The 12902-nt window shown below is 54.1% G+C and overlaps 1 protein-coding gene across 9 annotated transcripts in view; it reads left to right on the forward strand.

The window, feature by feature from the left end:
• The first annotated feature begins 11980 nt into the window (after positions 1-11980).
• The window catches only part of MPRIP (myosin phosphatase Rho interacting protein), an 89285-nt gene continuing 88363 nt past the window's right edge, over positions 11981-12902 (forward strand). For 4 of the 9 annotated variants that reach the window (XM_055576284.1, XM_055576283.1, XM_055576281.1 and 1 more), the window contains exon 1: positions 11982-12400. In XM_055576284.1, the coding sequence (XP_055432259.1) occupies positions 12278-12400 (123 nt within the window). In that variant the 5' untranslated portion in view covers positions 11982-12277. Of the gene's footprint in view, positions 12401-12902 lie in introns of all 9 variants that reach the window. The other 5 variants (XM_055576289.1, XM_055576288.1, XM_055576285.1 and 2 more) reach the window with 4 other exon arrangements.

The following is a 12902-nucleotide window of genomic DNA, read 5'->3' on the forward strand; positions in this document are numbered from 1 at the left end:
GCCCCTGGACAGATGGACAGCCTCCACCTCCGGGTGGGGCCGGGAAGGAATCCTGGCTGATCGCTGACAATGAGCTGCATTCTTCCGAGAGGCTGCCCAGTTCATGGTCCACCCCACTGACTGATGTAAGCCCAGGGCGTGGCCAAGCACACCCAGGGGCAAGTCTGCAGCCTGGTGCCCTGACCATGACCCAGGGATCGACACGCGCACCCACGCCTCGGGCTGCCAGGCAGCCCAGCGACAGCCACCACAGGCAGGACTTCCAGTTGCACCTCCTTCATGAGCTGCAGAGTTCCCATGCTGAACCACAGACCAGCAGCCTGGAGAGGTCACACCTGAGTCTGACCGGTCATTGGGCAGGGTGATAGTGGATGCCTGCGGCCGAGCTGCACCTGGGAAGTGTGCCCACAGCCGCACCAGTCACTGGCCTGTGACCCACCAGGCCTCTCCAGTTTGGGCCAGACTGAACACCCCTCTCCTCCATCGCATCCAGGACCACAGTGGGGTGGCTGGTGGTGGTGGGCTCTGCTCTCCTGAGCTGTCTATTCATTCCAGGAGCCTCTGAAGCCTCCCACAGGTCAGGCAGTTTCAGAAGGAAACTCAGAGGTGGAGGGGATTTGTGCAGAAGGAAACAGGACACACACAGCTCTGTTCTCAGCACTGGCCGGGGTTTCAGAGTGAGGGTGACCACAAGGGAGCACAGTCCCAGCTCTGCCCATTGCTCAGCATGGGGTTTCCCATCCCATTCGTAGGGCATTGGGGGCTCCTCTGCTAGTGAAGTGTGGCTATGCCATTGCTGTGTTTAAAGAGGACGTTCTTTCTACAGTGGCACCAAAAGCCCCTTCTCTCAACATGAAGCCCCAGCTTCTTCTCTAGGCCCCCTGGCCCCAAAGCAAGCTGGCTCCTCTGGCCGCCTCCGCACCAGCTCCAAGATTGCCATCGTGGTGGGGAAGTTAATGAAATGCCAGGTGACCTAAAGCATCTTCCTGTGCACCCAGAGCAACCAGATGGGCCTGTTTTATCAGCCCGGAGATTCAGGGAGAGGAGCCAGACCCTGGAAGAGCAGCCGGACCCCGGGCACTGAGGGAGGCTGGGGAACTGGTCTGAGCACTTCCATATAGTAGGGACTGGAGGACTTTCAGGCAGCCTGTGGGGGAGGGGGAGCCAGGTGGACGGTACTAGTGAGGTGTTCGAGTCAGTGCCCAGTAACCAAGAGGAGAGAAGGGAGCCTGAGGATCGAGTGAAGCTTAGCTTCAGGTACGGTTTGCTCCAGGACCCTGAGGTTCAGGGTGTGACTAGTGACTCCTCTCCCCCATTGTCCCCCAGAGCGTAGTTACCTTCCTCCCTGGGACACAATGGCGTTCTTACTAGGTCTCCCTCCTTCCACTCTCCCCTCATCCCCCACCATGTATCCATTCTCCATGCATTTTAAAAACCATACCCTTCCCCTGCTTTAAAGCACAGCCTGTGCCTTTCTGATGCCCTTAAAATAAAGCAGAAACTCCTGGCCAAGGCCAGTGGCCCCCAGAGACCTCCCCAGCCCCATCTCGGTGTCCCCTCTGTCCCCACCCCGCTCCTTCCGCCCTCACGGGCTCTGTCCCTGCTGCGCCTTGCTGGCACATGACATGGCGGCTCCTTCTCTTAGGTGCAGCTCAGGTGTCCCCAGTCCTGGGCCACCAACACTGCGACCCCTCTAGTCACTGTCCAGACTGTGCCATCCAGCAGGAACTTCTGTGATGATGGAAAAGTCCTCTCTCTGTGCCGCCCAGCTTGGCGTCCACCAGCCACACGTGGCTACGGCTCAGCTGAGATGTGGCTGTTGCAGCCAAGGCGCCTTTCATTTTACTGAGGGGAGCTGTGGCTGGTGGGTACCCTGGTCGGAGCCTCCTGGTGTCACATGGGGTGTGCTTGGCATGAGTCGACGTGGTCTTATTTCTGTGTTTCTTGTCTATCTCTCTGACCAGAGGGTAGGCTCCATGAGGGTAAGGGCTGTGTCTGTCTTGTCCGTGCCTGTATCCCTAGGGCTCAGAACTGAGCCTGGCTTCAGTAGGTGCTCAGTATGTGTTTTTAATATATTTATATTTATTTGGCTGTGCTGGGTCTTAGTGAACTCTTAGTTGTAGCATGTGAGATCTAGTCCCCTAACCAGGAATTGAACCTGTGCCCCCTGCATTGGGAGCACAGTGTCTTAGCCACTGGACCATCAGGAAAGTCTCCATCAATACCTGTTTGTTGAATGAATGAGTCACTCCTACGGGCTGTGAACCCTGGGATACCGGGCTCTATGAAGGAAATGCTAGTCCTGCTGGGAACTTGCTGTGTGTCCTCAGGCCAGGATCTTGCCCTCTCTGGGCTCAGTGTCCTCATCTGTAAAACTCTGGGGCTCTGAGGATTCCTGCACCTGTTACTCAATCCAGCTGTTTCCGTTCACCCATCACCTCAATCTCTCACCCCTCCCCCAGCCCACACCCCTGCTCACCTGTAAACAAATTACGTTCAGGCAGTACTTTTGGGGGCTGTGTTTTAGGTAAAATACTCTCTGAAGGGCAAAGTCAAGGGGCCCTCAGGAGCCATGCTGAGCCAGGCTGGTGGCTGCATCGTGTGTACACAAAGGAGTGGACTCCTGAAGCTCCGAGCCTGGACTCTGCAGCTGGCCTGCCCTTGACCTTCTCACCCTGTGGCTGGGAATTGGGTGCTTGTGGAGCTGCTTAGACCCTACGGAGGGACTTGCAGGAACCAGGGAATTGAGAAGCTGGTGCTGACTGAATGGCCCAAACTCTGAGCCTTGATCTCAACACTCCCACATACATGCACACATATGTACACTCAGTGGACACAACACACAACTACATACAGTAACATACACAGAGGCATGGACATGCCTGAGATGCCCAGACATACAAGAAAACACAACTCAACTGATCAGAGCAGACACACAGACACACACACACACATGCACACTTGTATGCATACACAGTGCAGACACACAGGCAGTCCCATGGAAGCACTGATATGGAGGCCTCAGGGCCAGCCAGACAGGGCAGCTGCCCACAGACACACATCAACATGGAGCCTTGTCTCACAGGTGTACAGCAGAGACATAGACGTGTGCATCTGTACAACACACACGCACACAGAGTTGTGGACCTGTGGGTGACATGCCAATACTCGTGTAGCATACACGAGTAGTGTACACTCGTGGTAACACACCAATACATAACGTGGCCATGCCTATGTACACACTCAAAGATGGCCAGACCCCCCAGATACACACAGACATGGACACCTGAGGGGATGCTGGATCCATCACTCACACGCGCGCACATAGAGTGACCTGCCCAACCAGAGGGTCAGAACCTGGGCACGTGGGCCCTGAGTAAACCTCTGCCCCATCCTGGCTGTGTTCATGGGCGAGGCTGGAAGAATGGCATGCTCCCCCTCTAACCCCCTCGACAGCTGGCTGTCTTCCAGGCCCAGGTGCAGAGTGGGGCGAGGCGGGATGGCGCTGCTGGCGCCCGGCTTGCAGGCCTCTCGGCTTCCCAGCCCTCTTCTCCTTGGCCACGTGACCCTGGAGGCCCTCTCCCCACAGCCGAGTGGGCCCTAGAGACTTTGGTAACAGCCTGGATTTCGATTTCTTCTGAAAAATGAGAAGATCCGTCAGGACTTGGTTCCACATCCTGCAGGACGACTGGTTGGAACCAAAAGGCTGCTGCCCATTTCAGAAGGACGGTGGCACCTTTCCCCAGCCCCGGGCCTGCAGCCATGGGAGTCTGTGCACCCAGACATTGTCTTCCCGTGTGTTTGTGCGTGTATTTTGCGTATACCTCCATTCATGTATATACACACACTTGGTTGGTGACTTATTACAAAACTGGGGTCATTCAGCAAAAACTATATGAGCCTAGACACAGATTCCCCCTTTAATGTATCATGTACCCGTCCCTATGCTAAGAAATACCTACCTTCCGCTACCTTAAAATACTCTACTTTTTGGAACGACTTAGCTTTGTAGCCAGGAGCACACTCTGTTCCTGTCCACACTTCACCCAGCCTTCCCGAATGCAAACCTCCCCTACTAAACCATGGCACATTTGCCAAAACTAAAACATTAACGTTAGTAAATTATCATTCACTAAACCAGGAGCTTCATCAGGATTTTGCTGGTTCTTCCCCAGCTGTCCTTCTCCTATTCCCAGACCCCATCCGGGATCCCACTTGGAGTTCAGGCCAAACTGCTTCCTCTCTTCCTGTTCCACAACCTTGACAGTTTTGAAGCACGCATCTTGTAGAATGCAGGTTCATTTGGGTTTGTCTGCTGTTTTTCTCGTGATGTGACTAGGGTGGCGGTTTTTGGGGGAGATCTGTCTCACTGCATCGCATCTGGGCACCTGAGGTCTGTGTGATTCATCACGGCTGATGTCCAGGGGAGAGTCTGCTGGGCTTTTCCACCATGACATATGATGGTCCTCCTTCCCCACCCCAAGCCTGGGCTGCCCACCGGGACGTTGGGCTGCACTCGAGGAAATGGGAGCATCTCTGAGTATTATCACAACCAGCTCAATGACGGGGCCACATTCCATCAGGGATCTGCCCTTGTTTATTGAGCTGGGACCCTAGCGTCTTTCAGTTCTGTTGCTTTCAGTTTTTCCTTTTACAAACAAAGCAGCAGAGAACGACACTGAAGCTCAACCTCACATTCAATAAATATTTTCCAAGCAGCCTCTCTGTGACAGGCGCGGCACACCCGGCAAAACGGCGTCTGCCTCCCTCTTTCATCTTGTTTTCCTGGAATAAATTCGTGGGTCGGGATTGCTGGGCCAAAGATAAGCACATTTTTAAGGCTTTGATAAGTGTCACTAAACAAACCTCCAGGAGGATTGTACCAGCCTGCCCTCTGGACAGGCTTTCTTTTCTGTTTCAACCTTTATTATTATTGTTATGAAAAGAATTCATGTTTCTGTGAGATAACTAGAAATGACTTACTGGACATTAGATGATGTTAAAGAATTATTATATTTTTAGGTGCGATCATGGTATTGTGGCTGCTTTAAAAAAAAATACTCCTTATCTTTTAGAGACACATGTTGAAATTTGTATGTGTGTGTGTGTGCACCTTGCTTTATTGCAATATTCATTTTATTGTAATGGTCTGGAACCAAACCCACAGTGCCTCCAAGGTGTGCCTGTGTGTGATCTTTGCACACAGTGAAGTGTTTATGGAAGAAATGGTATGAGTGTGGGGTCTGCTCTAATATAATATGGGAGGGGAGGAGGGTGCCTAAAAGGAGACTCATCCTGAGCTGGTGACTATGGAGCTGGGGATGGGAATACCAACCTTCATCACAGGATTCTCTATATTAATAAAACCCAAATGTTTGTACACTATAAATCTGTAGCTTATCTGAGAGTTCCCATTCTTGTACCTCCCAAGGTTAATTTCAAGTTTGGTGTCTGTTCCTTTAGACTTTCTCTGTGCAAATGCTGTGTGTGGATATATTATCTATCTCTATCTATCTATCTATATACACTTAAGGCAGGAATCAGCACAACACACACCATTTTCCCATCAGCTTTTTTTTTTTAAACTTTATTTGAGATGACATTGACTCCTTTATTGAATTTTTCTTTTCTTTTTAAATAATTAATTTATTTTTGACTGTATTGGGTCTTTGTTGCTATATGAGGGCTTTCTCTAGTTTTAATGCGTGGGTTTCTCATAGTGGTGGCTTCTCTTGTTGTGCCGTAGGGGCTCTATAGAGTTTGGGCTCTGCAGTTGTGGCCTGCATGCTTAGTTACTCCACCGAACGTGGGATCTTCCCAAACCAGGGCTGGAACCTACGTCTCCTGCATTGGGAATGGGGCATCTGGACCACCAGGGAAGTCCCTCCCACCAGCTCTTTTATTTTCAAGTAAAAACATAATATTTTTTAATAACTGACTGCATGACATACCCCTACGCTTTCTTCCTACATTTACTTTTTTTTTTTAATTGGAGGATAATTGCTTTACAATGCTATGTTGGTTTCTGCTGTACAACAATGGGAATCAGTCGTAACTATATATATCCTCTCCCTCTTGAGCCTCCCTCCCACCTCACCCCCCAACCAGTTTTTAGACTTCACCTTACATTGCAGAAGGCTGACCACTCTGACCCTCTCACTCCTTACTGGCTTCATGGCACTCCCCTATATCAAAAAACTATCATTTATTTATCAGATCTCCCAGAGGTGGCCAGCTAGAGCGTCTCCATGTTTCTGTTCTCAAGAACAGTGATGCCTTGAGCATCCTTGTCCATGACATACCTTTGTGCACCAGCGTGAGCAGTTCCACACCTGTCTTCCCAGAGAACTCCCTAGGTCAGAGGGTGTGCATGCTGAAAATTTTAATAGAACACCTAAATTTCCCTCCTGCTGGACTTGATCTGCCCAGGTCCTGTTGTATCTGAGGACTGTGGTCATTTGGTGCCTGTGGGAATCAGGTTAGAAGGAGCCTACACGCTCCTCTGACCTCCTCCGAGGGCAGCGCACCTGAGCCCCAGGGAAGGTCAGGGCCCACCAGCCCACAGCACCCTTGGCTGCATAGTGTAAAGCACTGGTTATAAATGGACTGCACACGTCTGAGTTCAGCCTCACTATTTACTGATTCTACCACCTTGAATGAGGTCCTTGACCTCCCTGTGCCTCAGTTTCCTCATCTGTAAACTGGAAGTAATACTAACCCCAAGCGGCAAGCCGGGAGGGGCCAGCAAGATGGGTTTGCAACATTTGAAGTATAGGTCATTTGGGGTGGCTTTGGAGGGGCGTACTGGAAGATGGGGGGTACCAAGAAGTCCCACCAGGCACCACTTGGTGCTGTGGGAACTGATTTGCGTTTAGTGAGATTATATGTGAGAGAACACAGAACCCAGCATGGAGCACCCTGACAGCATTCCATGGCCACAGAACCATATGATTCGACATGATGGCTGACAGGGGCTAGTCCAGGACCAGGGAGACCCACCTTCCTGAGAGACTGGCCAGGACAGGGAGGCCCAACCGATAGGAAAAGAGGGGACTCAAGGGAGAGGGCAAACCTGGCCCTCTACTTGTTAGTGTAAATAAAGTTTTATTGGAACCCCACCTTACTTATGCATTTATGTATTGCCTATGAAGCCTCCCTGGAACAACAGTTGAGTGGGTGCTTGTGTCAGAGACCATGTGGTCTGTAAAACCTAAAACATTTACTAGCTGGCTGTCTAGAGAAGAAGCTTGCCAATCCCAGCACAGGGGTTCTAGGCACAACAGTAAAAGCAGAAAGCTTCTGAGCAACTACTGTCACAAGTATCAAACTAGACACGCCCTGTGTATTAATATATTTCATCCTCACAGTAACCTATGAAGCAGACACTGTTTGTGGCAGCCAGTCTCAGGGGCGCAAGGAAGCACTCCCGGGGATGCAGGCCCTGGGGCGGTGCTGGGGCTGGGCAGTGACACTGACTTGGAAGATGGAGGGATGGTGGACCTGGTGCCAGGCTGGGAGATCCCTGCTGGTTCTGCCTCCTCCCTCCCGGACTTTGGGGATCCCTGAGCTGTGGGGAGAGGCCACGGGACAGAGGTGGAAAGGGAAGGCCTCAGCCTGAACACTGTCTCACTGTGCTCTTGTGAGACCTAGCAGAGCCAGGCCCAGTCAGCTCACAGAACCACAAGAGGCAGTAAAGCAGAGTCGGTCATGAGCTGGGTCGGATGGGTGTTTTCATGCAGCCACATGACCTCCTGGGCCCTCCTAGGCTGGCGACCTCTTGGCTTGTTACTCCCACTCTGCCTGAACCAGTGGGCTGCACCCCCCTGCCCCGACAGCAACCCCTCAAGGGGTTTTTCCAGAGGCTAATTAAATCAGAATATGTGGGTGTAGGGGCCCAGAGTAGGTGTTTTTTAAATCTCTTAAGATTGAAGAACCCCAGCTCCACCACCGTTTCCAAAATTTTCCTAAAGATCAGGCAGGCCCGGCACAGCATCTACAGCGTAGCTTCCTGAGTGCTGCTGGGTCCAGGCCCAGCATCTCCGAGGGGGGCCATGAGCTGGAGGGGCAGCGTGGCTCTTGGTGAATCTTATTACCAAGTTTAAAGCAAAGGGGAGAGGACAACCAGCCCCCAGGTTGGAGAACTGTTTGTCAGTTTCCTGTTACCTGAGATACACTCTCACCAAACTAACTCTTCTTGGGTGGATCCTACAAAGCAAGTGCTTTCCTCGGCCAGAGTCAGGCCAAGGATGTTCCTATGAGAGTTACTCACCATGAACCTGACCGAGAGCGTTTTCAGGGCAATCCAATCAGCGGACTCTGAGGCAGCGTTGAGAACACACGAGGCACTGACATGCATGACAACGCAGGATCCGCAGACCCACAGCTGAGTGAGGAAAGCCAGACACAGTGCAGATTCCACTCACATGCGGTTCAGGGCAGAAGAGACTCACCCACGGTGAGCCGAGATCAAAGGGTGGTTTCCCTCTAGGTGTGTCTCTACCCTGAGCTTCTGTCACTGAATCTGAGTGTGGGTACATGCACGTGTGTGTATATGTGTGCGTGCATGTGTGTACATACGTGCACATGTATGTGTACATACGTGCACGTGTGTGTGCACATGTGTATATGTATTCGTGTATGCGTGTGTGTATGTGCTTGTGTGTGTGTATACGTGTGTTTGTGTGTATGTGTGTGTACATGTATATGCATGTGTGTGTGATGTGTATGTATGTGTATGTATGTGTGTGTGTGCATGTCCATGAGTCCTGCTCCCTTATAGGATGGTGTTGGGGCACAGAGCAGGGAGATGCCCCTGTCTGCATTTGGAGCCCATGTGAAGAGCACTGCCTCGTCATTGCCTGCCTGAGCTTTACATCATCCATAGAGATGTCTGCAGTGGACAGATTGTGAGTGGACAGCCCAAAGAGCATTCACGTGCAGTATTTGATGTGGTCCCAGGTGCTGTTCTAGGATCCCAGAAACAAGCCAAGGTGATAAGATGCCCTGTGCACATGGGTATTATACTCTGGTGTGGGAGACACAACAGTGAGATGGGACAGACAGTTTTCGTCCATTCACTTCGTAAGTGCCTACTCTGTGCCAGGCAGGGAAGCTCCGGGGAAATGGAGCAGGACTCCCAACCCAGTGCTGCTCACATGGTGCCATGGTCTGGTCCTGTCTGGAGGACAGCACTTAGAAGGTTAAGTATACCTGATTCCCTCTTGAATATTTCTGAATTCATTCTGATCGTCTCCCCCTGACTCTGTCCTAGTTCAGGCCACTACCTGGGCTGTGGCAGTAGTTTCCAATCAGTTATGTTTCCAGTCTCCTCCTCTGCTTCATTCTCAGGCCAGCAGCCCTTCTTAAGTGTTCAGTCTAACACCGTCACTTACTGGTTCCCAGCTGCCCAGGAAGCTCTGGGGTCGTTTGAAGCCTGTGTGCATTTGAATCCTCTCTTAGAGGGTGTGTGTTGTGACCTCAGGCAAGTTCTTTAAATGCCCCGAGCCTCATGTGTGTTTTCTGTAAAATGGAGATAAAATGATGATAATAAACACCAACAACCATCTCCCTAAAGAGGTCGGGCTGTAACCTATGGTAACAGGTGTCCATTCTGCAAGGGCTGAAGCTCTGTGAGCACGGTCTGCTCGCTCTTTCCAGATCACTCTTGACTCTGCCCTACTTCTGTCTGGAATGCTCACCCTCTGCCTCATCCTGGCTGGTTCTTACTCAGCTCATGTCTCAGCCCTAGCACTGCCTCCTCCAAGCAGCCCTCCCGGAAGCCACACGCACACAGCTGGGTCTCCTTGTCTGGACCCTCACAACAGCCTGGGTTGACTGTCTCTCTGCCCTCTGCTCTTATTTGTCTCTGCTTGCTCAGTGTGAGCTCCTCCCAGGTGGCTTGAATCACATGTAATCTTCTGCCCAGCTGCAGACCTTTCCATTCAAGGCAGGTGCCACATGTATGTGCCGACTAGAGCTGAACATGCCAGGCATTTTCTTTTTCACTTTTTTTTCACTGGGATCTTAGTTCCCAGTCCAGAGATGGAACCTGTGCCTACTGAAGTGGAAGTGTGGAGTCTTAACCCCTGGACCATCAGTGATGTCCCCCAAGCATTTTCTTAAGGGCAGGAGCCTTTGAGTTGGCCTTCAGGCATGGGTAAGACTTTAAAAATTATTTTAAAACAAGTTGTGAAGCAAAAGTTAGTCACTCAGTCGTGTTCAACTCTGTGACCCCACGTACTCTAACCTGCCAGGCTCCTCTGTCCATGGAATTCTCCAGGCAAGAATACTGGGATGGGTAGCCATTCCTTTCTCCAGGGGATCTTCCCAACCCAGGGATACCACATAATACCAAATCCAAAGAAACAAAAGGGCTCACAGTGAAAATTAAAAGTAGGTCACCTCTCACCACCCAGCCCTCTCCCCAGAGGCCGGCATTGGTGTCAGTTTCTGAGGATTCTGTGCAACTTTCTCTGTCCCCTGCCACACACACATTATTTTACTTTGCAAAAATGTAAACCAACAGAAATATTACAAGGATAGATAGGACAATAAACACCCTTTGCCTAGATTCACCAATTAACATTTTGACACATTATGCTAAATATTTTATAAGGATTGTGTCATGTAATGCTCACAACAAGCACACCATCATGCCAGTTTTGTAGATGAGGTAACTGAGGCAGCCGGCAGGTGACAGCACTTGCCAAGGTCAAGAGCTGGCCTTTCCCCTCAGGTGGCCACAGGACGTGGATCGTGGATCCACCTTTCTTCAGCTCCCTTTGGAGGGAAGTATTGTCTTACACTGACTTGAAATCCACCTCCCTGCGATGTTCATCGGATGCTCAGTGGAAAAGTACACAGCCCTGGAAGCATCTGCTGCTTCTAAAACCTTCCATTCCCTAAGCAACAGCTGCTGTCCCCGCCACTAACACATGCTTCGGTGTCACCTCCTCTGTGAGGCGAGTTGGCTCACCCCCCTGTTTGAAAACTCCGGTGGTGGACTCCTGACTGCCAGGAGAATGACCTTTACCCGTCGGAGATTGAAACCCGAGGTCCAGGCTGCCAGCCCCATCCCGTCCGGCTCCTTCCTCCCTTACCCTATCCCCTCCCAACCTCTCACCTTCTGCTTGGATTTTCCCTCTTCCCTGAAGCCACCCCGATCTCCCCGAGGAGCCCCCTCTCTGGGCTGCTGAGCCTTCGCCTGCGCCCCCTTTACAGTCTTCGCCAAGCGGTCTTTTGGTTAGAAGGCTGGAGAGTGGACGACTGGAGTGGGAGTTGGCCCGCCTAGCACAGCGACCCCTCCCTCCCCCAGTGACTTCGGGCGTCGGAGCCTTAATTTCCTCCAGCACGTCATGGGGGCAGGAATGCCTGGCTCAGTAGCTGGCATCGCGTCAGCCCTCACTAATCTCCCGCAATAGAACTGACAGCTCTTCCAGGCTGACGCCTCTTAGTCACCCTCTCGAAACCCTACCTCCCTCTCCTTAACTTCTCCGCTCCTTAGTGTCCGCCCACGTAAAATGTGGATGGGGAGGCTGTGAGTCTCGCGCATATCAAGTACTTGGAACTGTATGGAGCCTTACTGACCGCCACGCGGGTCCCGCGCCCAGTGGGTGTCAAACTAATCCTCTCCGCGTGGGCGCGCGACGGCGAGGTTGCAGGAGCTGTTTGCGGAGCCGGCCGGTAGGCCCCCTCTCTTCCCCACCCCTCCCACAGGCCCCGCCCCGCCTTCAGGCTCCGCCCCCGCAGCTGTCAGGCCTGGCGGCCGCGCGCCCGTCCACCAAGCCTGAACGCCCCACCACTCCCCGCCTTCCTCCGCCTACACACAAGTTACCTTGCGCCAGGCCGCCTTCTGTCCCTCCCCCGACTCCCATTGGCTAGAGGGTTTCTTTGTTAGCCGGGAGGTGGAGCTGCCATTGGTTCGACGAGGCGCCGATCGCGCCGGGACGCGGGCCCACCCCGCGCGCTGCCCCGCCCCGCGCGCTGGCCCGTCGCCTCCTCGCGCGCGCCCGCCGCCCTGGAGTGCGCCTGGCGCTCCGCTCCCTTTCGCTACGGCAGCGGGCGCCTAGGGCTGCGCGGGCACCGAGCGCGGGGACCGGCGGGGCGGTGGGAGCGGGAGCGGGCGCGCGAGGCCGCGTCCATGGGCCCGGGGCCGGCGGGCGGCGGCGGCGCGGGCGGGCGGCGAGGGCCGCGCGCTCTCTGAGGCTCTGGCCTGCGTGCGCGGCTGGAGGCGGCGGCCGGGGATGCGGCGGCGCCCGGCCTGAGCCCGCGCCCGGCCATGTCGGCGGCCAAGGAGAACCCGTGCAGGAAATTCCAGGCCAATATCTTCAACAAGAGCAAGTGTCAGAACTGCTTCAAGCCCCGCGAGTCGCATCTGCTCAACGACGAAGACCTGACGCAGGTGAGCGGGCGGCGCGGGCGGGGCGGACAAAGCGGCGCCCGCAGGACGAGCGGCGCCCTCCGCTCGCCGCCCGGTGACTCATGCGTTTCGGCGGCTCGGGGCGCCCGGCCGAGCGCGGGGAACAAAGCGCGGGGCCGCTTGCGGCCGTCCGGCTCCGCGCCCTCCCCCATCTCTCGCCGGTGGCTCGGGGCGGGGGCGGCCTGGGTCCGGGTCTCGCTCCGGACGCGACCCCGGGCCGCCGGCAGGAGGGGCTCGCGGCCTCCCCGCCCCCAGAGTCGCAGCTCCCGGCCGCGTCCCTCGACCCCGGGGGGCTTCGCAGGCTTCGGCGGCGGAAACCCGCCCACAGCGCGGCGCCGGGCCGTCCCGCGTGCCCGGGCGGGGTTGCTGGGGCGGCCGGCCTCCGGAGCTGGGCTCTGCGGCCCGGCGCGAGCACTCCAGCTTCCTGGGCTGTCGTGCCCCCACGCGGCCTCTCCCGGCCCCCATCTCCTCGAGGTCTCCCTGG

Source organism: Bubalus kerabau, chromosome 4 (assembly GCF_029407905.1).
Source record: "Bubalus kerabau isolate K-KA32 ecotype Philippines breed swamp buffalo chromosome 4, PCC_UOA_SB_1v2, whole genome shotgun sequence".
Classification (NCBI taxonomy): domain Eukaryota; kingdom Metazoa; phylum Chordata; class Mammalia; order Artiodactyla; family Bovidae; genus Bubalus; species Bubalus kerabau.